We start from the raw sequence: 24,126 nt of genomic DNA, 5'->3' as shown, positions 1-24,126 counted from the left end.
GGTGACTAAAACAATATGAAACAGAACCTCATCTCATGGTGATTAAAACAATACGAAACAGCACATCTCAGCATGGTGATTAAAACATTACGAAACAGCACCTCATCTTCAGCATGGTGATTAAAACATTTCGAAACAGCACCTCATCGCAGCATGGTGATTAAAACAATACGAAACAGCACCTCATCTCAACATGGTAATTAAAAACAACCTCATCGAAACAGCACCTCATCTCAGCATGGTGATTAAAACAATACGAAACAGCACCTCATCTCAGCATGGTGATTAAAACAATACGAAACAGCACCTCATCTCAGCATGGTGATTAAAACAATACGAAACAGCACCTCATCTCAGCATGGTGATTAAAACATTATGAAACAGCACCTCATCTCAGCATGGTGATTAAAACAATACGAAACAGCACTTCATCTCAGCATGGTGATTAAAACATTATGAAACAGCACTTCATCTCAGCATGGTGATTAAAACATTATGAAACAGCACCTCATCTCAGCATGGTGATTAAAACAATATGAAACAGCACCTCATCTCAGCATGGTGATTAAAACATTATGAAACAGCACCTCATCTCAGCATGGTGATTAAAACATTATGAAACAGCACCTCATCTCAGCATGGTGATTAAAACATTATGAAACAGCACTTCATCTCAGCATGGTGATTAAAACATTATGAAACAGCACCTCATCTCAGCATGGTGATTAAAACATTATGAAACAGCACTTCATCTCAGCATGGTGATTAAAACATTATGAAACAGCACCTCATCTCAGCATGGTGATTAAAACATTATGAAACAGCACCTCATCTCAGCATGGTGATTAAAACATTATGAAACAGCACCTCATCTCAGCATGGTGATTAAAACATTATGAAACAGCACTTCATCTCAGCATGGTGATTAAAACATTATGAAACAGCACTTCATCTCAGCATGGTGATTAAAACATTATGAAACAGCACTTCATCTCAGCATGGTGATTAAAACATTATGAAACAGCACTTCATCTCAGCATGGTGATTAAAACATTATGAAACAGCACCTCATCTCAGCATGGTGATTAAAACATTATGAAACAGCACTTCATCTCAGCATGGTGATTAAAACATTACGAAACAGCACCTCATCTCAGCATGGTGAATAAAACATTACAAAACAAAACCTCATCTTCCAACATTGTGAATAAAACACTACGAAACAGAACCTCATCTTCCAGCATTGTGAATAAAATATTAGGAAACAACACTCACCTGAGTATGGTGATTAAAACATTTCGAAACAGCACCTCATCTCAGCATGGTGATTAAAACAATATGAAACAGCACCTCATCTCAGCATGGTAATTAAAACAATACAAAACAGCACCTCATCTCAGCATGGTGATTAAAACAATACGAAACAGCACCTCATCTCAGCATGGTGATTAAAACAATACGAAACAGCACCTCATCTCAGCATGGTGATTAAAACAATACGAAACAGCACCTCATCTCAGCATGGTGATTAAAACAATACGAAACAGCACCTCATCTCAGCATGGTGATTAAAACATTATGAAACAGCACTTCATCTCAGCATGGTGATTAAAACATTATGAAAGAGCACCTCATCTCAGCATGGTGATTAAAACAATACGAAACAGCACCTCATCTCAGTATGGTGATTAAAACAATACGAAACAGCACCTCATCTCAGCATGGTGATTAAAACATTATGAAACAGCACTTCATCTCAGCATGGTGATTAAAACATTATGAAACAGCACTTCATCTCCTAGCATGGTGATTAAAACATTACGAAACAGCACCTCATCTCAGCATGGTGATTAAAACAATACAAAACAGCACCTCATCTCAGCATGGTGAATAAAACATTACGAAACAGAACCTCATCTTCCAGCATTGTGAATAAAATATTACGAAACAACCTCACCTGAGTATGGTTGATTAAAACATTTCGAAACAGCACCTCATCTCAGCATGGTAATTAAAACAATACAAAACAGCACCTCATCTCAGCATGGTGATTAAAACATTACGAAACAGAACCTCATCTTCTAGCATTGTGATTAAAACATTACGAAACAGCACTTCATCTCAGCATGGTGATTAAAACATTACGAAACAGCACCTCATCTTCAGCATGGTGATTAAAACAATACGAAACAGCACCTCATCTCAGCATGGTGATTAAAACATTTCGAAACAGCACCTCATCTCAGCATGGTAATTAAAACAATACAAAACAGCACCTCATCTCAGCATGGTGATTAAAACATTACGAAACAGAACCTCATCTCAGCATGGTGATTAAAACATTACGAAACAGCACTTCATCTCAGCATGGTGATTAAAACATTACGAAACAGAACCTCATCTTCTAGCATTGTGATTAAAACAGTACGAAACAGCACTTCATCTCAGCATGGTGATTAAAACATTACGAAACAGAACCTCATCTCCTAGCATTGAAATTAAAACAATATGAAACAGCACTTGATCTCAGCATGGTGATTAAAACATTACGAAACAGAACCTCATCTTCTAGCATTGTGATTAAAACAATACGAAACAGCACCGCAACTCAGCATGGTGATTAAAACAACACGAAACAGCATTTCATCTCAGCATGGTGATTAAAACATTACGAAACAGAACCTCATCTTCCAGCATTGTGAATAAAATACTACGAAACAACCTCATCTCAGCATGGTGATTAAAAGATTACGAAACAGCACCTCATCTTGTAACTTAGTCATTTTGACATACTTTACTATGATACTAACACATTAATTTACCTAGGTTAAAAAAACTATTTATTTCCATTACTTACTCTATACTATTCTGCACATACTGTTGATATGCCTGTGACGGGGTGCCCACCCCTTGTGCATATTCATTTATGTATGTATTCATTTGTGGTGTGGCTGGAGCCTTAATAAGGTAATTGTTTAGTAGGTAATTAATGCTCCAGCCACGGTATAAAAGACCCACTCCGGACTCAGAGAGGAGTAGAGTTTAGAGAAGATAAGAACGAGAGCGAATGCTACCAGCCAGTGAACAAAGATACTTGTGTTTGATAATAGTTGTTAGTGTGTGTGTGTGTTATCTTGCTTTGGCCAATGTGCCCTTTTCTTTTTGTGTTTTTTGTTCAAATCTTTATTTTTGTATTTAATTAAAATACGAGCGCAGCCCTGCCGTTTTGCCCCGTACCATTTGTGCTAGCGTTTCATTTCCCTGGTCTGATGTCACCCCTGTAGCCCTTACTGTCACAATGCCTCAATATGCTTCTCCCATATGTTCTCTTTATCTTTCAGGAGTGAGTCTGCTGGTACCCCATGGGGCGATTTCGGAGGATACTTCCTGGGAAATGTACATGATCGTTAATCAAGAGCAGTCAAGGTGAGTTCCACTACCCAAATCAGCTCCTCCAGTTAGGGCCAGCTTCACCCAGACAGCATCTGCTCAGGCAGCCGCTATTCAGTCCTATTCACAAAAATAAATTAGGTGTCAAACATTGTGTTTATTTCCCAGATAGCACACTCTCGAGCCATGTGTGCTTGGTGTCTCTTGCATGAGCAGCAGCCCAAACTTGCTAGGCAACACTGAAAATGTTCTATACCCATATCACAAAAAGACAGGCGCTGTACTGTAATTAAAAGAATGGTTCCAAAGGATTTTATTACTTTTCTCCTTCAAGCAGGTGTACAGAGAAGGTTATTAAACTGCATCCCTGTGTAGTAGTTTAGAATATCAGGCTGCCTCCATGAAAGAGCCAGAAGGGTGTGAGTTTCATAGCCTCTTTGCTGTGTAGTTGTGGCAGGGCGGAAGCCCTGCACATGGGAGATATGTAGTTTATTGTATATTTTTGGGTTAATTGTTGTAAATAGATTGATTTAATTGTTTAACTGCTGCGGCGCTCTGTGTGGAGCAGCAGCTGAAAGCAATCAGCTATTCCAGCAGGCAGGTGGGCGTGTCTCAGCAGAGAGTCAGTATGAAAACATAGCGATCACTGTGATCGGAGCATCAGTATAAAAACAGCGATCACTGTGATTGGAGCATCAGTATAAAAACATAGCAACCATTAGGATAGGGGCTGCTGCAAGGCCTGCCGTTTCCATGGCACCTTTTGATTTATAGTTTGTTGTATTGTGTTTTGTTTTTAGTGTTTTTACAGTCTTGTACCATCCTCTGTGCGCTACCATTGCTGGTAGCATCACATGACATTATTGTTAGTTTTTTTTGTTTTGTGTGTTAATGAAGACTGAGTGCCGTGCTGGCGTGTTTCACTGCACTTGTCTCCGTGCCTCAATTCCAGCTCTGACCTGCCCGTCTGCCTACTTCAGTGCAGGAACACCTAACAATGCCTCAGTAGTGCATATCTATGAAGATATAATATTTAACATTCATACCTCAGTATCCTAGGCCATCCCCCACTGTGTTGGTAATATACAAACATGTTGGTTAACATTAATTTATTAATATCAAGGATGATGCCTCCATTATGTGATTAACATTTAAATATAAAACTGGGGTTTTAGTCCTTCACAAATGTAATATTTCATTAAAAATTATATTTACAATTCCATTATTCAGTTTTTCAAATATATCAAAAGAACTGTGAACAAAATAGAAAAGAAGTATGAGGCCAAGTTATAGAAATATGCTTTTCAGTTTCAATATTAAGAGAGGTTAACCAGTCAAGTAATTAAGTCAATATACCGTACTTAGTTACAAGCATGTTAAAAATGATCTACAATAATAAAAGTGAAATCATTTAAGAATTATTTTAACTTTAAACTTAATTAAAACGCAATAAACTTTTTAATTTTATTGGGAAAACACTTAAACAACTCTTAAACTTGCGTCCGCAAGATTAGTTATTACAATAATTCTAAAGCCAGTGTAATCAGTTAGGTTGTTACTTATTGGTTACGTTTCAATCCACTAGTTTTATTAAATCTAAAACCCTGAGATTGTTAAACAAGTCAAAATTATATCACTTAAAGCAAGGGGGTCAAACTCCAGCCCTCGAGGGCCACAGGGTCTTCTGGTTTTCATTCCAACTTAAGCTCTCAATTAACATCATTGATCTAATTATTTGTTGAATTTGACATATTGAATTTTTTTCAAGGTCTTTTTACGGTTGATGGTTTTAAAAATGCACTTGATTCAAGGTACACTGCCTATGAAACATGTTGAGGCCTGAAGAGAAGTGTTTAATATGTCCAGTTAATCAAATAATTAAACCAATTAAGTAATTGAGAGCTTGGCTGAAACAAAAGCCAGAAGACACTGCAGAAGTAGATCTAGAATGTTGTAGGGGAAGACAAACTTAATTAACATCACAGCATCTTAAGTCTCATAGTAGATTTGAAATGTCATTTTACAAAGTGCATTCAATTACAACTACGAATTTCTCCCACGGCTGTAAATTGTTCTGGAGGTATGTAAGATCAAGGTCAGTCCCCTGCGAAGTGAATATAGTGGAGGCTTTCTTTGTCACTCTTTGTAGCAGGAGAACCGCTCACCAGATTGTCATCAAAATTGGTATTCGTATTATTTTGCATACATTGCTGAGAATGTCATCTTCTGTGGATGGAAATGTCCGTCTGTCTGCACATCCGCCCATGTTTATGTCACACATATTTTTGCATATATCTGATGAAATGCTTATGCATCTGTCATGAAGCTTGATATAAGTATTATTTTGCATAAGCTATTGAGAATATCACATTCTGGGGCTATATGGGGATATCTGTATGGCTATCCGTCACACTTATATGTTTGTGTATATCATAAAGTATATACGAATAGAACTACAACACCGTTGATGGAGGCATTAGGCTTACTGTGAAACAAAAAAAAATGCATCTCAGCTTGTTTAGCCTAGGAAAAGAAAACCCTGCTGCATTAAACAAGAATGTGTGTGATATAGTCAGGTGATCTTGCAAATGTTCTACTCCGTTACCCAAACAAGCTGTAATTGGAAGTGATTGTAATTACACAATAGAGGTAGGAGCCAATCAAAGCTCTTGGAGAAATGTGCAATAACTGATGAGGATTTGTAAATGTAATGACTGTGAGGCTTGTGGTTAAGGAATTTAATTGCATATTACAAAGCATGTGGCATGTAATTAAGTGAATTTGTTCCTGCATGGGTGCCCCTAGCGTGTAACATCACCCTGCTCTACAAATATAAAGTTTCAGGAGGTATTTATTAGAAATCATTATCTTTGTGTATCTAATTACAGACTGTTAGTGTGCTGCAGGGCGGGGTTGAATTGTGCAGTAAGGTGTACAGTACTGCTCACAACACTGTGAACCTGGCACAGACTTAAAAGATTTAAAAGATAGCTTTTCTTACCAACTAATCTTAAAGGTAATTTAATGATTCTGTACTAAAAGGCATTGGTAGCTCCCCTGACTGGCTCACTTGGTAAAGTCATGGCTACATATTGTGCAGGGTGAGTCATATAGTCAGGGGGTATCACATTACCTCTGGCACTCCCACGTGAGGCAGAATTGTCAGGGACTGTTTCTCCTCACCATGCCGCAGTGGACCCTACTGAACAGGCAGGGCTGCCCTTTGCAATCCAGGGGCCAGCATTCGCGCTTGAGTTTCTGGGTGTAAAGAGGCAATTGATAGAGGTGAGGAATTGCTATGGTTAGGGAACATAACTGGGCATTCTAAACTGCATAATGAAATAGGGAAAACATAATTGGAAAAATAAATGGTAGCAACAGTGGTATGGGACATTGGTTGAATGGTACCACAGTGTCAGTTCCACATTTCATTGGTTAAAATGCACAGTGGCCCAAATCACAGACACCTTCAACACAGGATAAGAACCACCTGTTTCCAATCAAAATGTGCCTTCACCCACATAGCCCAAATCAATGCCATTTCTAATTGATTTTCAAGTCAGCGTATAAAATTTTAAAGCACTCTAGTGTTGTGCGATATTAATTATTCGTGAATTTGTCATGTCTTATTCAACAAACGTCTGATATAAACATAGTTCACCTTACAATATAGTTTTCATGCATGCTTGTAAGAGAATGAAAGGGCAATAGAACACATTTAACCGGCAACATTTATACTGAAAAACAATGCAAAAATCTATAACGATGAATCAAGTCGTTGATGAAGGTCTGATTACCGATATTGATTTCATCCACCAATTCCCGTTTTCTAAAGTAGTCTACTAAAAAGAAAAGTTTCAGTACCACTGTATTTCTTATGACTGAGTTTAAGTTTTGGAAAAACTACAGGAAACCATACGAAACATAGTAGATCTTCTGGATAATGGCATAACGTTTCTGTAGGTCTTTTTCAGGGCAGGGTTTAGCCATGCAATCTAATCTTCCAGTACATTAACTGTATTCTACTGATCTCAAAAGCATGTAATAATAGAGTATGTCCCCTGAAATCCAATGTTGTGCCGAACAGCTTACGAAACTGTACCTTTTAAAACACACAGATTCTGTGTCTCTGCTATATGGCATGGCATTTTCTGTGCAGCTGTTTTTTTCAGATAAGGATGCAGTCCGCCGCTGTCTGCAGAAACAGCAGCTTGATTTGCTGTAGAATTGAAAATGTCAGTTAAAAAATCATTTCAGGATATCAGCATCTAACAAGTCCTCATGAAATTTCATAGGTCATTTCACAGACACTTTCATCATCACTGTGCCACAGCGGACCCTACTGACCAGGCACCCGATTTATCCAAGGCAACTTACAGGTATTATAGGGCAGTGAAGGGTTACAATGCAAGCTTAATATTTAAATACAGTGTAGTTTACAGTAAGTGCAAATAATACTACTAAAATACAATATATACTGGGATGCAACAAGTTAGGGTTACAAGTTATATCTACAATGACAAAGTAGTGCAATAGTGCAAGGATATTGCATTAGCTGAGGATCCAGTAACGTGGTGCTAAGGTCAGGCAAGTCCAATGCATAATAGGAGCGGAAGATCAAGGAATCTACAAATGCAGTCTAAGCAGATGGGTCCTGAGGAGGCACTGGAAGGCGGTAAAAGATGGAGCAGTCTTGAAGTTCTCCAGTAGCTGATTCCACCATAGAGGGCAAAATATATTCTATGGGGCTGATGTAAGGATAGGCACAGTGCAAACAATTGCAGCTGCAAAATCCAAATTGCCTAGCGACCAGGCAATTATTTTGCACTGTTGCCTATGTAAGCTTACCAACAATGCAAATTACTCAACACGCACAAATAATGAACTGCAATCATAATAGTGAGGGTTGGAATGAGTGCCGCCTGTGCATCGAGCTGTTTAGCAGCCTCACTTATAGCCCAGAGGTGAGTTAGGAGAACAGAGAGCAGCAGGTGCTGTATTAGATTTGTGAAGTACGAAAATCAAACCAAACAAAAAAATATGTCAGGAAGCGCATCAAAGTCCTCTTAGTGCACAGAAAAAAAGAGACGTTTTCTGACAAGGAGCTGAGAGTCCTTATGGCTGAGGTCACTATGAAATTGAGTTATTTGGAAAAGCCTCAGCCAACATCAATTATGCTATCAAAGAGGCGACATGGTCCTGTGTAGTGGAGAAAGTCAATGCTGTTGGTGTTACCAGGAGGACAGTCACCCAGGTGATGAAAAGGTGGCAGGACCCGTGACAACAAACAAAAGCTCAAGTCACAACGCATGCACAGGCATGTAGCAGGAACAGGAGGAGGGCCGCCATCCACGTCACAGCTGACACTGCACAAGAGCCAATCATTGCTGCATCAGGAAGTGTACCTGAGGCCAATGACAGGTCTCTAAAGGTGTTTTATACAGCTCTTAATTATTTGCTTCAACAGTGGTTTGCACCTTGTCAGAGGAGGGTCAGCAATTGCCCAAATGCAAGGCAAAATCCTTACATCTCATTATAATGTTTGCACCAACCTAGTAGTCTAGATCTGTGCCCAATTTCGTGCTCTTTTCTTCATTTGAATATATTTCAATATCATTTAAATGGATTAATGATGGCAAACTGCTAATTTGATAGCAGGTGCAGAACGCCAGGTGAAAACCATTGTTTACATATGCCGCATTTTTATGACTACTAATGTCCCACTTTACGCCAGCTAAATACATTTTTTTGGCAGCAACATGGGTGTTTTGCAGCTGCAAATCCCTTTGTATGTATCCTTATAGTTGGCCCATAAATACTTATATCTGAATACATAAACAATGTTCATACTAACTAAGCAAACCCTCCTTGTAACTAGCTACTAGTGACCCGTATACGATTACACCAATGCCATCTACATTTTCCAGTTGCTGTATTTAGTTTCTTCCCGTTTAAGAAGACTGCTTCAGAAAAAAAATACATGTAACTTCTGTGCCTTGTGTATACCTTAGCAGGCGTTGCTCAAGCGTTTAGGAGTCTTTTCAAAAGTAGCCACTGTTGTTGAAAAGGGACATTCATTAGCAAGCCTGGTAAATAAGAACCCAAAGCAGAAACAGCAACAAAAAATAAGAGAACAGACAATAGGTTATTAAACAGGTAAGAGATTAAATACCCTGATGATGTCAATGGGTTTTTCTTTTCCATACATTGTACTTGTTATATTAACAGAATACTCCTTCTTCATTAGTCCTTCCTCATTCGTGGAATAACTACAGTACTCTATGAACATTCATGGTATATATCCCTTTAAGATCACTCTGTGTCAGTCCTTTTCAATTTGGAGACAATCTGAAAAAATACATATTATCTTGTCAATATTACTCCAGTTGTAACACACTGCTTATACAGTACAATGAATCTATTTTCTTTTCTGCCTGTGTGCAGTTAATTCCTGTTCTCCAGCTATCTGACACATGATCCCCGCAAGCAAAGAGAGCTTACGAATGATTAGCAGAGCTGGATCAAGAACAGAGGCAATGCAAGTTAGCTTTAACAGACTGGCCCACTTGAAGAGTGACCTGTGCCATCCAAGGTTCATGAGAACCCAACCCAGATAAGGGTCACAGAATAAAGTTCTTTAAATAGGGTAGTTTGCATGGGAAAAAAAAAATTGTTGCTATCTTTATTTTTAAAAATACAAGAATGATGTCAGTAACACCCCCGCCATGGCTGGAAATTCATAAGAAGAGCAATCGGCAGGATTAAGTAGCTGACCTTCATGTATATAAAAAGGATGTACAGAATAGAAAAGAATAGCAATGAAGAGTTTAGTCAAAAGTGATATTTAACACCTAGGTGTCATTAGGTAAGCAAATGAAGTGTTATTATCATGGTGAAGTAGATTAACATGCCTGCTATTCAGCATGTGGAATAACTTCTGATGCGCTCAAGAAATAAAATGTGATCTATGTACAGACAGAGAGACACCTCCACATATTCAATGTCTGATACTCTAAATAACTTGACCATACCAAGTTTCATCACAATTTAATAAACAGTTTTCCAAATATATGCTAATATATAAGTATGACGTACAGTGAATGCAGACAGACATGCATGCACATACATTTTTGTAATCGCCTTTAGTTTTTAGCATTTCATTGGCGAGAATGTACATTTCTAGTACAATAAACAGTACAGTAAAACAATACAGCGGTCTGACTGTGACAGGTGTGTTTGTATAATGCAAAGTCCCGTTAATAAGATGGACATGTACAAGCCCCCTCAAGTTCTTGTTAACATGTTTTCTCTGACATTAGTCCTCTCTCTTGAGTCCAGGTTGCTATTAATCTGCTGTGCAATTTGGGGCAGCTTCATGTGTCGCAACGGCACAGATGTTGTGCTCAGGGCTCAACACTGAGTGTGGGGAAGAACAGTGTCCCTTTGGAAAACTTGGAAAACTTGTCTGGGACTGCATAACAAAAAAAAAGAACAGCCATCGCCTGTGCCGTTGAAAATGGTTCAAACTTATCTAGATGAAACCTGTGTAATAGACCACCAGGGGTCTATCAATTTTAACTGTGGCAGATCTTAATACCACTGCCTTTCAAATCAATAAAAAACAAACACGTAATCAAACTGACTTGCACACCAGAATTGGTTAAGAAGCCTTGAAATTGATCTTCAATGGAAATGCAGTGGTACCACTGCAACAGTTATGTACTGGTACTAAGAAAGCAATAATCAGTTTTGGTGAGTAATCTCTAATTTGATAAAAAAAAAAAAAAAAATTGTAATTTAGAACTGTAAATTGGTTCCTCTTTTAGAAAGGTAACGAAATGCGGTAACGGATTACAATTTATGTTAAAAAATACATTGTTACTTTTCGGCTAATGCATAACGTGGAAAACACTTCAACAGTACAAGTCTAACCTTACATGCACTTGAACACATGTTTCATATCATCTTTCTAGAAAATGGCATCAGAGGAGGGAACGAGTGGGTTCGAGAGCTGGATCTACAAAGGGCATTTCGAGCTGCAGCCTGACCAAACCAAAAATATTATCTCTGTAATGTATAAACAGTGTCTGAGAAGTAACTATAAGCTAGTTAGATGTTTTTCAAAGTAATATGCTATTTTAACTAGTTCTAGTTTTGTTTACAGATTTACATTTTAAAGGAACTTCCCCAATACTATATATAATTAATTTAAATGGCCTTCACAGTGTAGCTGTTGCTCGTCATCTAATGCCTTTTGAATTGCAGGGCCAGAGAAATTGGTCATGCCATTAAACATGCATGAGCCACTTAGAGGAATGTTTCTCTCAGTGAGCAAAACGCTTCCTGCAAAGTGATGAGAATATTACAAGAATAGACGTAGAGGAAAGAAAAAAAGATAGCAAAGATAAGTGTTAATGTAAATGTGAGTGTTTAAGTGCTGCTGTCACTGCCACTGCGCAAAACATCGCTAACCCTGCCTGCTCACCTCAGGGAGCCGGAGTCACAGTGAGGGGACTTTGAATAATGCATTTCTGAAGGATGTGGAATTAGCATGCAGGACCACATCAGCCCTGCAGCCACTGAAAGCACAAGACATTAATGCTTTCCTAAGAGCTGCTACACACATACAGTGCACGGAGAGGCATAGCTGGGCATTGTTGCGGTGCGATACCACTTAGTCCCCAACTGGGCACATATGAGCAGTATGCACTATGCCACTGACTTTTTGCTACAACATTGTAGAAAAATTGAATGCTGGTTGTCAGTCCCACACAATAGGCTAGGTGCTCAAATATAATGCAATGCCTTGCATAATTGTTTTTTTGTAATCTATATGCAGGTGGCAGCCACACCCCACCCAGTGAGTCGTGTTAGTCGAGATTTCTCCCTTTATGCTTTTCATTTAATAATTATAGTACAAGGTGCAAAGGTTTGATCCATTTGGTTAAAGTATACCTGTTTTGACAAACCAGTGGTGCTAATAACCCAAACACACTGGTAACCTGTTCCAGTACCATGCATCCTCATACCAAAGCTAGGGAGGCAGTGCTTATGGAGCAGAACCATTGTGCAGTATTGGTCCAGGTTCCACTGCTGGTATCGCGGTATCCCCATAAAATTTCTGTAGAGGGCATCCCGACCTGTGTGTAGTAAGATATGTGGCATTTATAAGCTGTTTTGTAAATGTGGTACTGTCACAAAGATGGCTGTAGTGGGTGATGTCAGACCAGAACCAGGAACAAACAAATAAACAACAGAGAGGTGGAGTTTGGTGATTTCCATTACATGAGAGTAGATGTTGAACTTCATACTGATTTGAACTCGGCTCTCGCCAAGGTATGCACCAACTAAGACATAGCTTTGCAGTAAACTAATGAGATCCATCTGCATCTCCATCCATTTGCGTTGTTTTCCATCTGATGATGTAGATATCCTGTCTGGTGTTGATTGCTGAAGTGCAATGCTAGCTCCAGGGATCAGCTCATTTTGCCTCCCCAGTGCATCATCACACACAACGGCTGCGATGCTGGCTTCGGGGATCAACCCAGTGCAGTCTCCCCAGCGCATCAGCATGACAACCGTCTGGATTGAGCTAAGTAGGGTACACCTCTGTGGTCTTCAAGTGGGCACCTTCCATCCTCTGTGTTTCGTTGACTAGCCCACGACACCTCAAGAGGGCTCAACAGTGATTCTGGCGACCCAGCATCACCCCCCTCCATCCCCCACTCAGCTCAGGTCAGCTTACTTACCTGTACATCAGCGTTGCTTTCTTTCTATTGTGCTTGAGATCCCTATCCAGAATCTTTCCATCTCAACCACAGCCAGTTTCTGCTCCTTTCTCCTTTCTTCAGATAAGTTCTTCACTATGCAACGCAACTCTTGGCCACTGAACCCGACATCTTTGAGAAACCGGGTTGTAGATTGTGCCACAAATCCTCGACAACCCACCTCCATTGGGTAAACTTGGACTCTCCATCCTCGCTGTTCCGCTTCAGCAGCTAGTTGAGCATACCGAAGTTTCTTCCTCCCATACTCCTCATCCACAGCAACTTCCCATGGCACTGTTAACTCTACCAGATGAACAAGGTGTACTGATCCAGACCACAAGACAATGTCTGGTCGAAGGTTAGTGGTGGCAATCTCAGGTGGAAAAATAAGCTGTTGACCAACATCTGCCAGCATCTTCCAGTCTCTAGCAGCTTCCAGTTGTCCTGAGCGAGGCTTGATTTTAACACCTTTTCTTGGTGGTTGCTCTCCTGGATGGAGGAATATTGTCTTTTGTGTGTAACGCTTTGATGGAACTGGTGGCAACTTATTGGTCAGGTTACGTTTGTCTTCCAATGCTAAGGCCAAACATCGCAGCACCTGGTCATGGCACCAATTAAACCGTCCTTGGCTAAGACCCACTTTACTTCCTGTCAAAATGTGCCTTAATGTTGTAGGTAATGAACAAAAAGGATATGAGGGATCCTCACCCACCCAGAGGTTTAGGTTCTGTGGTGATGGGAGAACATCATATGCTGATCTGATGAGGAAACTGATCCTGCTCCGTTCCGTTGTCCATAGGTCTTGCCAGCCAATCTTGCTTTGTTCCTCACTCTCCCATCTCATTCATTCTCCCTGCTTGGCCTGGAAAACGGCTTTTACACACCTGATCCTCTCTTCCTGCTTTTGCACCTCATTGACTACCAGCTTTCTCTGTTGAACTGGGGTTGCCTTGTGCCATGTAGGAGGAGCTGAACTGAGACCAAAACCTCCTTTTCCATGCTGAACTTTCCCCATAATATCACCAATTCGAAGGGCAGCCTTAGCATCTTCCACAGCTTCCTTTGCCGTCCATTTTCTTCCAGTTTTCAACACAGGTGCTGCCTCCCTTACGCATTTGTCACGTGAATCTACTAATGTCATTTCCAGTTGGACTTTGACTCACTTAAACTCCTCGGTTAGAGCAGAGATTGGTAGCTGCAGTATTCCTTTACCATAAAGTCCCACTCTGCTGAGGCAATCTTGGCAGTAGACCAAATTGAAAGCACCAGAGTTTCAGTTTGCCTGGTAAAGCACTGCTGTCTATGCTCTTCAACACTTACACTGCTTGTTGTCTAACTTCTCCCACACAAACTGCATCCTTTAGATCCCCGTCATACCATCTCCCTAGACTTTTCACTGGCTTCTCGGACACTGTTGGTATTGCTTCACCATTAGCTTGTTTGTTTACACTCAGCATTCAATTATTGAACAGACAGAAAATAAAAGATAAACAAAACGCAGGACATGGCACTGGCAGCCAAAACAAAGAGACAAACAAAACTAACTATACAGACAAACACTGTGAGCTGCTATTATAATTACTATTACCGCTGTCTCCAATCACATTCTCCACTCACCGAACACACAACCCTGAGTGAGTGAAAACATGATGCTTTTATGCAGCTCTACCGAGACTCTATTGCTAATCAATCATTCAATTGGAGTCTCAGTACAACTGCATGTGAATTAATAATTAAGAAGAATTAATAATAATAAGTGCAATTCCCCGTGCTCGTATATTATTACATTTTTCCTGCACGTGAAGTGCTGTGCAATCCTTGTGCCTAAATACAAACATTTTAAACACTTGTGTTACACAGACCCGTTTATATCTTGTGTACCAATGACTATACACCAACATTAACACACTACACGTAACATACAACACCCAAAATACACACAGGGGCAGGGCAACATTGCCACAGGTACAAGAAAACATTAGTGGACTAATGAACCACAATAAGTGATGACAAGCAAACCACAGAATTAAGAATAACCAAACGGTAACCCGGTCTCCTTCTTAATTCCTTTTTTTTTATCCACAAGTTGCATCTAAAGCTAAAGAACTGACTCAAGGGTACAGGTTATAAAAATTACTATTGTGCAAATAAGATGCTGGTTGCATGCCAAAAGACTGCACGGGAGCCCCTTAGCAATGGCTGAACACCTGCCAGGAATTGAGATTAAAATTGGGCAAGATTTCTAAAACATCTTTGTTTCCCTAAGCTCAGAAGAAGTTTTCTGTAGTGCAGCAACTACGCTAGTGTTGCTGGAAACACCAAATGTATAGGTAAATCTTTAAGAAATGGTCTGTTCTCAAATTATTCTACTGTGTTCTGTTATTTCTTTATTTTAATTTATTTACAATGTCTTTTTTCTGTCCCCTTACCTTTCCTGATGCTTGCATATTATTCTGAGTGGTTCTAATTGGTATTACTCAAATACTTTCCTTTTACAAATAATTATTTGTAAAAGGAAAGCACCAATTTTATATTATACGTATCTATAAATATATAAAGCTCTCCAGATAGGTCTTGGGTCATTGAGCAATTTACTTTCCCATTTAAATACTATGGGCCTTATTTTCATACGTGACTAAGGGGTTTAAGCATGCGTGAGCTCTTTTTAGTCATTTAGACGGGTAATTTTCAGTGTTTTCAGGCATTTAGTCGTATGTCTATTTTAAGTTATTCACGGCTAGTTAACTTAGCTGACATATCACTGTGTGCGATTTCTGAAGCAACATTCACATCTGTTATTAGTCTTTTAGGGATTGGTGTAACTTCAGTTGTTAATTGTTTCAAAGATAGACGATTCAGTGTGTTTTTTTTTTTTTTATCGAAGTGGTTGCTGTACACAGACAGAGAGAAGGAGAATGTATTGGATGCAGTATTGGATAGATGTGAGGAGTTATCAGAGGATTATCAGAACTCCACAATGTGCAGCTTTGTTGTTCCTGTGGCAGTGAAGATAACCCTAAGATTATATGGGGGCTTTTTAAAGTATGAAGGATATTTTATGCAGTGTGCCAATTACACAAAGCAGGCAGTCACCAGAGAAACCTCACAAAGTCACTAGATGGCGCTATAAATGTCGCTCGACAATTTGCCAATTATTAGATAGTATATCTCAAGAAGTCTCTAGATGTTGCTTTTTAGAGACCTTTATAAAAAAGATAATTTACCAAGTGTGCTGCAGCTCCTCTGATAGTTGGAGGTGGGAGCAACAGGTGGTCTCCCCCCTGGCTGCGAGGGCGGGAGCAGCGGTTAGTCTCTCACTGGCAGTGGAAACGAGAGCAGAAGGTAGTCTCCATCTATCACTGAGGACTGATGTGGCTTCCTTCTGGGCTCTGGCGTGGACGTGCCTAGTGCCTGTGGAGGTGGAGTAGGTGTGGCTCATTCCGATGGGACTGTAGAGGGTGAGGCCCCTCCCGTATCTGCAGCCAGATAATAAAGTACCATGGCTGCGATGTCTAGGATGGATGCTGGGCAACGTTTCTTTTCCCTGGCTTGCCATTGCTCCCCATCTCTGTCCCACAGCCTTTGGAGCCTCCTCATCCATCCCTCAGGGTCTGTCAGCCAGTCCCACATCACTTTTGAGGACCTTGGACCCTCCTGCTTCTGGTGCTCAGGCTCCTCCCTCAATGGCGCTAAATGCTCAGGCACCATCCTTTTGGGCGCTGGAGCTGGCACCTGCTTCTTCCCCTTCTTCTGTGAACTGCCGCTCCTCCCCTTTTTTTTATATGGTAAGGGTGCCTCACTTAGACCTGTTCGGGCAGCCACTTCCACCTCCTGGTGTGGTGTGGTTGTCAGGTGATATATGCCCGACTTCCCCAATGGCAAAGCACCACTCCTCCCCTTTTAGGCAGGTGAGGCAGACGTCCGTCTTCTCCACTCTTCTCAAACAAAAGAAAATCCAGAAAAATAAATGTGTACCCGCAGTACTGTTCCTGGCCTGCATATGTGGAACCATTGTTTCCCACTTTCTGACACCATATGTGACCAAGATAGCATCATAGTGACATCAGATCTGGAAGAAACACACAGTACTGTGAGAAATGAAGCACAGATTTATTAAACAAATAGTTTAAACAAAACAAAACACTGCACACAAAAGAGAACGGCACGTGGCCAAAACAGACAAACAGAACACGAACAAGTAAAAAACAGTTCAGCACGAGTAGCAATTATTAATTCTCTATTTTCCTTCCGCCTCTGAGCACACAACCCCTTTATCACCCGTGACACCCTATTTATACACTTGTATAAACCAAATACAGTTAATTTACAAAATACAAACGTCACCAAATTTCAACAGTCTTATCCAAATGCACACAAAAGAAACACCAAGTGCAATGGCTGATTGACAGCTCTCATCAGTCGACAATTCATGCCTTTTTTAGATAATGACACAAACTGTTTTGTTCCAGTTAATGATACAAAACGAGTCTGTCTTGTAGAAAACTATATGCATTTGTTTAAATGTAAAGAGCGACTAAATGTACAGTATTAAAACACTGCTCTTTAATTCTCCATTCATTTTCTTTCTTTTTTTCTCACACTCATAATGTCATGTCATAGTCAAACATGAACCCTGGTTTATATCATGACCCACTTTATATCACAAATAATGCCTGCACGTGAATCATAATGTAAAGCAGGTTCATCTGTACTTCTTCACACATATCAACATTCGCTCAATATCTAAATCTGCATAATGCCCTCGTCCCAGTCCCTTTAAAAGTACTGCTTAAAAGTGGATCTGTGAATTGCTAACCTTTGCAGACAGTTCAGTTTTGTAATAACTGCAGTAGGCTTTGGTCGAGTTGCCTTCCACAGATTTTATCCAACCATTAAATTGCTGAGACTGACACTCCTCTTGGAATCGCTGACTGTGTTTTGTCTTTTGACATCTCTATTTGAGATAGACTGCAAAAATGGATTTAAAAAATATGACAAAATGACGACTACACTACTTTTCACACGTTGCTTTCCATAACTACCAACTACGAGCAAGTAACGCAACAACGTGCATAATCACCAGGGTGCGTTAACTTGTGTAGACGCAATGACGTCACCGTGGCATGCACCAGACTGTACCACTTCAGGATGGGAGAAGCATGGTGTATTGAGCTGCTTGTGACTGATGCTGTGGCTATACAATCTGGCGACTTCTTTCTCTGAAAATCCCTGTTGTCGGTAATGAAAGTCGTTAGATTTGTCGCTAGTCGCTTTGACGATATTTTTGTTGCTAGGGAAATGTGTTGCTAGATCTAGTGACAAAATTGCTAAGTTGGCAACACTGATTTTATGTCAAAACTAATAAATGAATAAATAAATAAATATATAAATAAATAAATGTCTATAAATGTATTTCAACATTTACCGGATTCTCCCGAGTCAACGCCCCAGTTTGAACGGATTGCCCCACCCCAACTTTTATCTAAAAGTCAAATTTTCACTATTAATTTCTGAGATTTTAATAACCATGCGCAAATAATGCCTGAGGGGAACTATCACGGGCCACTTGAACAGAGAAAACTGCCTAGAAGTAGTTTCTCTACGCATTGCATGATTCAGGGTTAGGGTTCATCTTCGGTTCAGTGGAGTTCGGCGGTTCAGATCAGATGATACAGACTCTGCAGAGTGATTGATTACGCTAAAATCCATATTTTGGATTTTTTATTATTATTATTATTATTATTATTATTATTATTATTATTATTATTATTGTTTTTAGATACTGCTAGAGCTTGTAACATAGGCACCGTTTTTTGGGTTTTTTTTTTTTTTTTTTTATTTTATTTTAATGCTATAGTGCTACTTTGGGTGTTAATTTATTATTCTGTGTTGTGTTTTCACTCTGGACACTGCAATTTCTTACTTTCATAAATGAAGAACTGCATGAACAAATATTTTAGCAGACTCTCCAGCTGTATTGAGGTTTGCAGCCATTTATTGTGAAGCACGCCTCGTGTTTTTTTTTTTTTTTTTTTTCAGAAACCCAAATGACCTTTACAAATGCCTACCAACTAAATGTAGCCGATTCTGAGCCCCATCTGCTCATTACCATTCTAATTCATATGCTGCCTTCTCAATGAACACATTAGTGACTACAGGTTTGAAAATCACAGCTACATTGACATGTCTAAATCCAGCGTCACCTGTAGGAGAGAATTGAGTCATCTAGATGAACATAGGTGACTTAGATACTTAAACCCTTAATTAAAAACTTGATTTATGAAAATCGGGGATATACTAGCCCTGACTGCACTAACCTAAAATAAAAAATAGTCATGTACTAAAATAGGGTCCATAATGCATAAACTGTATTTTTGGTGAAGTGAATGGTATGAACTGAAATTCCAAGTGTTTCTGTGGAGTACAGCAGGCCTTTGAGTAAAATTTAACTTTACCTTGAAGTCACAAGTACTTCCAATAAATACCGTACATACTTGCTAACTTATGGATTATGCATTAACTACAGCCTTACATTTGAACTGTAATGCTAATTTGAACTACTGTACAAAAACTTGGTCATTTAGTCAAAACATTTAGTCCTGCCTTAATAATGTGGCAAACTGCGAACCTGGAACCTCCTGCTTTGAAGCATAGCGCTGGTACCTCTGTACAAAAGAGCCAAGGTCACTTGCAGGAGCTGGTATCAAACTTATGTCTTTATGTTTTTAGATTGCATTACCTACTAGCCTTGACCCCTAACCCTGTGCATGCTACATAATTAAAAAATGTTCTAGTCCAAGAAGTTGCTACTTTCGATGTAGTTACCTACCAACTACAACTAGGCTGTTCATTGTTTTGTTTTCTGTAAATCTTCCTTTCTCAATTTGTTATGCTCTTTCTTTCCAAGTCAGCAGACACACTCTCAAAAAAAAAAAAAAATCCAAATATATTTGTTTTAAACTGTACCATTACTGCAGATAATATTGTATTCCTTATTGATTGCCTTGCTATAGCAATAGAAAGCATCCAGACTGTCTCCAAATACACAATAGGACAGATGAACTGATTCTGGACCAAATCATTCAATATACGAGAGCAGGGAGTTAATAATAATTATGATGTTTTAATCATGTGTGTTAGTGTATGGTACTGCTTATGAAAATATGTATTTGTGTATTTATTTATCTTTAATATAAATATCTGTAAGTCTAGTGGCTTGCATATACTATTGCTTTTCAATAATACCTCAATACCGGATTGTCTGTAATGAAGTGGGACGGCAGGCGGCGTGGTTGGGTTGAGGGAGGGGTAGATAATAGCGACCCATCACTTCTACATATACAACACTGTTCACTTTCCAAAAATGATGTTGGCAGATAGGCAAATTGGTAGGTTAGGCTGAGTTGGACTCAGACTGCACTGAGAAGTCCAGCAGATCACGAATCCAGTCGTTTATTCACCAGTCACAAACACGCACTGCAAGCGATTCAACCATAGTTTTTATTTTAAATTGAAAACTCTGATTTATTGGTCATGTGTTTCTGGCAATTCCCAGTCAGGCTACAACTGAATGTAAGAACAAAGTTGAGAATGTGAAAGAGTGAATGTAGAGGTTAAAAATAATTGTTTATCAGATAGCCAATTGTAATCCGAAAATCTGTCTCGAAATTCGAGTGAACAAAAGTTTTGGGGTAGTGCCATGTTTTCATCTTCACTATGAAAATTGTTTATGTTTCACAGAGGGTATGAATGCTACTTGCCAACTGTAACAAAGAAAAAAAATATGAGCAAAGAAAAAAAGAACACACACCAAATGTGCATTCTTTACAATGCCCATTAACAACCTCACTCCCAGCCTTTTTCATTCAACTCATGTCCGCACAAGGAGATGTGCCGGGTAAATGCCTTTGCAATAACAGGGGACAGATTACTGAATCATAAACTCAGAAAACAGCCACGTAATGCCATGAAGAATCATTCTACTAAATGCTACCTAGGATATGTTGACATTTTTTAAGAGGCTTGAGCAAGATGCTATCGTTGGCCTGCTAAAGTAACGAGACCTTCAGGGACAAGCTCACAAGACTAGGTTGCAAAGAGAGCAGCCTGCAGGAACTCAGATAGTCTATTTGATTTTTCCTTGACAGTGGTCTTTGCTGAACTGCTACAGAAACAAGCGTATCACAGCCCAGAAGTCACATTTAAATGTTACACTTTTATGTGTGAGCTGTTGTATTGTTTTAATTAAACTGCATTTGGTGGATATTAGCTAGGGGTTTACTGCTAAATGTACAGCTTACTGCTTAAAACAAGCGCAGCAATGCAATTAGAGAAATGTTTCAACATGAATTGTCAATGGACTAGATTCTCAAATTAAAATTTTCATTAACACAAGTAAAAACTAAAAAGTTTACCTATTTATAGCTTTAAAAAAAATAAAAAATAGTCAGCACTTGGGTGTCCGTTACACAGATACACGTCAGTCGCATTTTACCGCCCTTGTATTAAGAAAAAAATCAATCCCTATTATATATATAACAAATTAATGTATTGACTTATCACATGCGATTTACAACACCGTCACCAGTTTTTTGATACATCTCTTCAATGTCAGTGAATCATATCATTCTGAATTAAAATCCTTCTTCTCTTGAAAATATAGTACTGTGCCAACAAAACCAATTCAGTGTATCTAAATGGAAGCCGACTTATTTTAAAACACAATCCATTCAGATATGTATTTTTGGTATTGTATCTTTTTTGTGTTCCATGAAAAACGGACAAGGGTTTGAACGGGCCAAAATGAAATAATCAGATAAGCTCTCAGCCAGTAACATTACCCAGAAGACACTGCTGGGGTGAAATGACCCATTTAGTGAAGCAGTAGCAGACTTCCTGGAAAGCAAGGCAATCAATCAGCCTCTTTAGTGTAGCACCAGATGTCTGTTTTTAAAATGGAAATACACGTTTGCTATAACAGTTGTTTTAAAAACTGCAAATTTATGACCTTCACAGCTGATGGAAGTTACATAAGTTCATATTAAAATGTAAAATTCGGGGGGGTATTTTCAAATCAGTAAAGTTCCTTCAGTTAGTTGGTGTCTCCTCACACCAGTAGCTTTCTTTATGAAAAGGTGTCCAACAGATACATACACATAATTAGCTAATACATTATTTCAAATATTAGCAGAAGGAAAACAATCAACAACTGGCGCAGAGCTGTGCTTGCCACACGGTCTTATCCATCTCTTCTAAGAGGCGGGAGGTAAATATGCTAATGTGCATTCTCGCTCTTAAAGTTGTACTCTGCTTTGAGAAACTCATGCATTGTTATTGTCCAATGTTATATATAATAAATATTGGAGCAGTCCTGTTTCAGCTTCAATTATCTCCACAAGTGCCCCTCAAATGATCTTGTTATGGATCCAAATATATATTGTTGTCACTCCTTTGAGTTACTATATTTGATTGTATGCCTATTGTACATTACAGTTAAAGGGCAGTGGCTGTTTTTTAGGGCTAATAAGGGCTACCCTTATTATCTTTAGTAGCAATATACTGGCACAATAGGAGCCTAGGAGTGTGTGAGAAAGGTTTAGTGATGGCTGGTAGGCATGTAGACATACAGACAGATAGACACAATCAATGCATAGCGGTTAAACGAGGCAGTCTTCCCAGCGACAGCGAGTGGAAGCGACAGCGAGTGGGAGAAGTATAGACGTGGAAAAGTACAGAGCAGTTTAGAAGCAGTTTGAAAGCAGGTTGACGGCTGCAGAAGAAACTAAACTTAAAAAAAAAAACCTCAACATGGTCTTCAAGCCAGTAATCTGTGACACCTGCTTGATGTGGGAAATCCGAGAAAACCAAGCGGAGCTAAACCAAGTGTGCGTAAAGTGCCGCGTGATCCTGGATTTGCATAAACTAGTAAGTATGCTAGAAATGGAGCTGGAAGAAGTGAGACAGCAACAGGATCTTGAGGAACTGGTACGCCCACAATTCATGGAAGTCTGCATCACCCCTAACAGACTGAAAGCCACCAGGGAGATAGAAGGTCAGAACAGCTGGGTTCAGCTAGGCAGAAGCAGGGAAAAAAAGAAACTTCATCAAACACAACCACCAGAAAACAAAACAACCAACAAATTTGAGTCACTTCAGAATTTTGATGAGCAGAACCAACAACAAGATAATGAAAGGAACAACATCCAGGACCCCATTGACAGTGGTGACCAGACAGCAAAAAGAAGGGAGGTCATGATTGTTGGGGACTCCATATTGAGAAACACAGCAAGTTCAATTTGCAGTTTGGACCCCCTTACTACAACAGTGTGCTGCCTTCCGGGAGCTTCGGTCAGGCACATCACTGAGAACGTGGACAGGCTCCTAGAACGAACAGGAGATGACCCAGTAGTAGTCGTCCACATCGGTACAAACAACATTGGAAGAGACAGACCAAAATCCCTGCAAAACAAATTCAGAGAGCTAGGAAGGAAATTAAAAGAGAAAACCAAAACTGTGGTATTTTCTGGTATACTACCAGCACCTTGCAAAGGACCATATGGACAGCTGGAAATAATTAATCAAAATGCATGGCTGAAGATGTGGTGCACACGGGAAGGCTTCACCTATCTTGATCATTGGACCACATTCTACAATGAGGACTATCTGTATAGACAGGACGGGCTGCACTTAAATAACGAGGGAACCAGTCTACTTGGAGAAAAGATCCTCGAGCAGGTTCAGAAGCATTTAAACTAGAAAGGAAGGGGGGAGAAATCAACAAAAAAACAGAAGGGAGACCGCACAACTCAGGTAAGATAACCATTAAATGTATTTATCTAAATGCTAGAAGTATCAGAAACAAAATTCTAGAACTTGAAGCTACTGCACTAACAGGTAACTATGATGTGATAGGTGTTACAGAAACGTGGTTGTCGGAGAGCGATGGGGACGAATATAATATTTATGGATA

At 39.5% G+C, this 24,126-nt stretch overlaps 1 protein-coding gene across 1 annotated transcript in view; it reads left to right on the top strand.

Moving 5' to 3' along the window:
• Positions 1-24,126, top strand: part of LOC121303003 (netrin receptor UNC5D-like) — a 263,953-nt gene that overhangs the window by 221,700 nt on the left and 18,127 nt on the right. Inside the window, exon 11 of the mRNA XM_041233393.1 lies at positions 3,342-3,426. Coding sequence (XP_041089327.1) covers positions 3,342-3,426 — 85 coding nt within the window. The remainder of the gene's footprint in view (positions 1-3,341; positions 3,427-24,126) is intronic.

The sequence above is a fragment of the Polyodon spathula genome, chromosome 31, assembly GCF_017654505.1.
Source record: "Polyodon spathula isolate WHYD16114869_AA chromosome 31, ASM1765450v1, whole genome shotgun sequence".
Classification (NCBI taxonomy): domain Eukaryota; kingdom Metazoa; phylum Chordata; class Actinopteri; order Acipenseriformes; family Polyodontidae; genus Polyodon; species Polyodon spathula.
The sequence above is the reverse complement of the archived record's forward strand: the minus strand, read 5'-3'. Positions and strand labels throughout refer to the sequence as shown.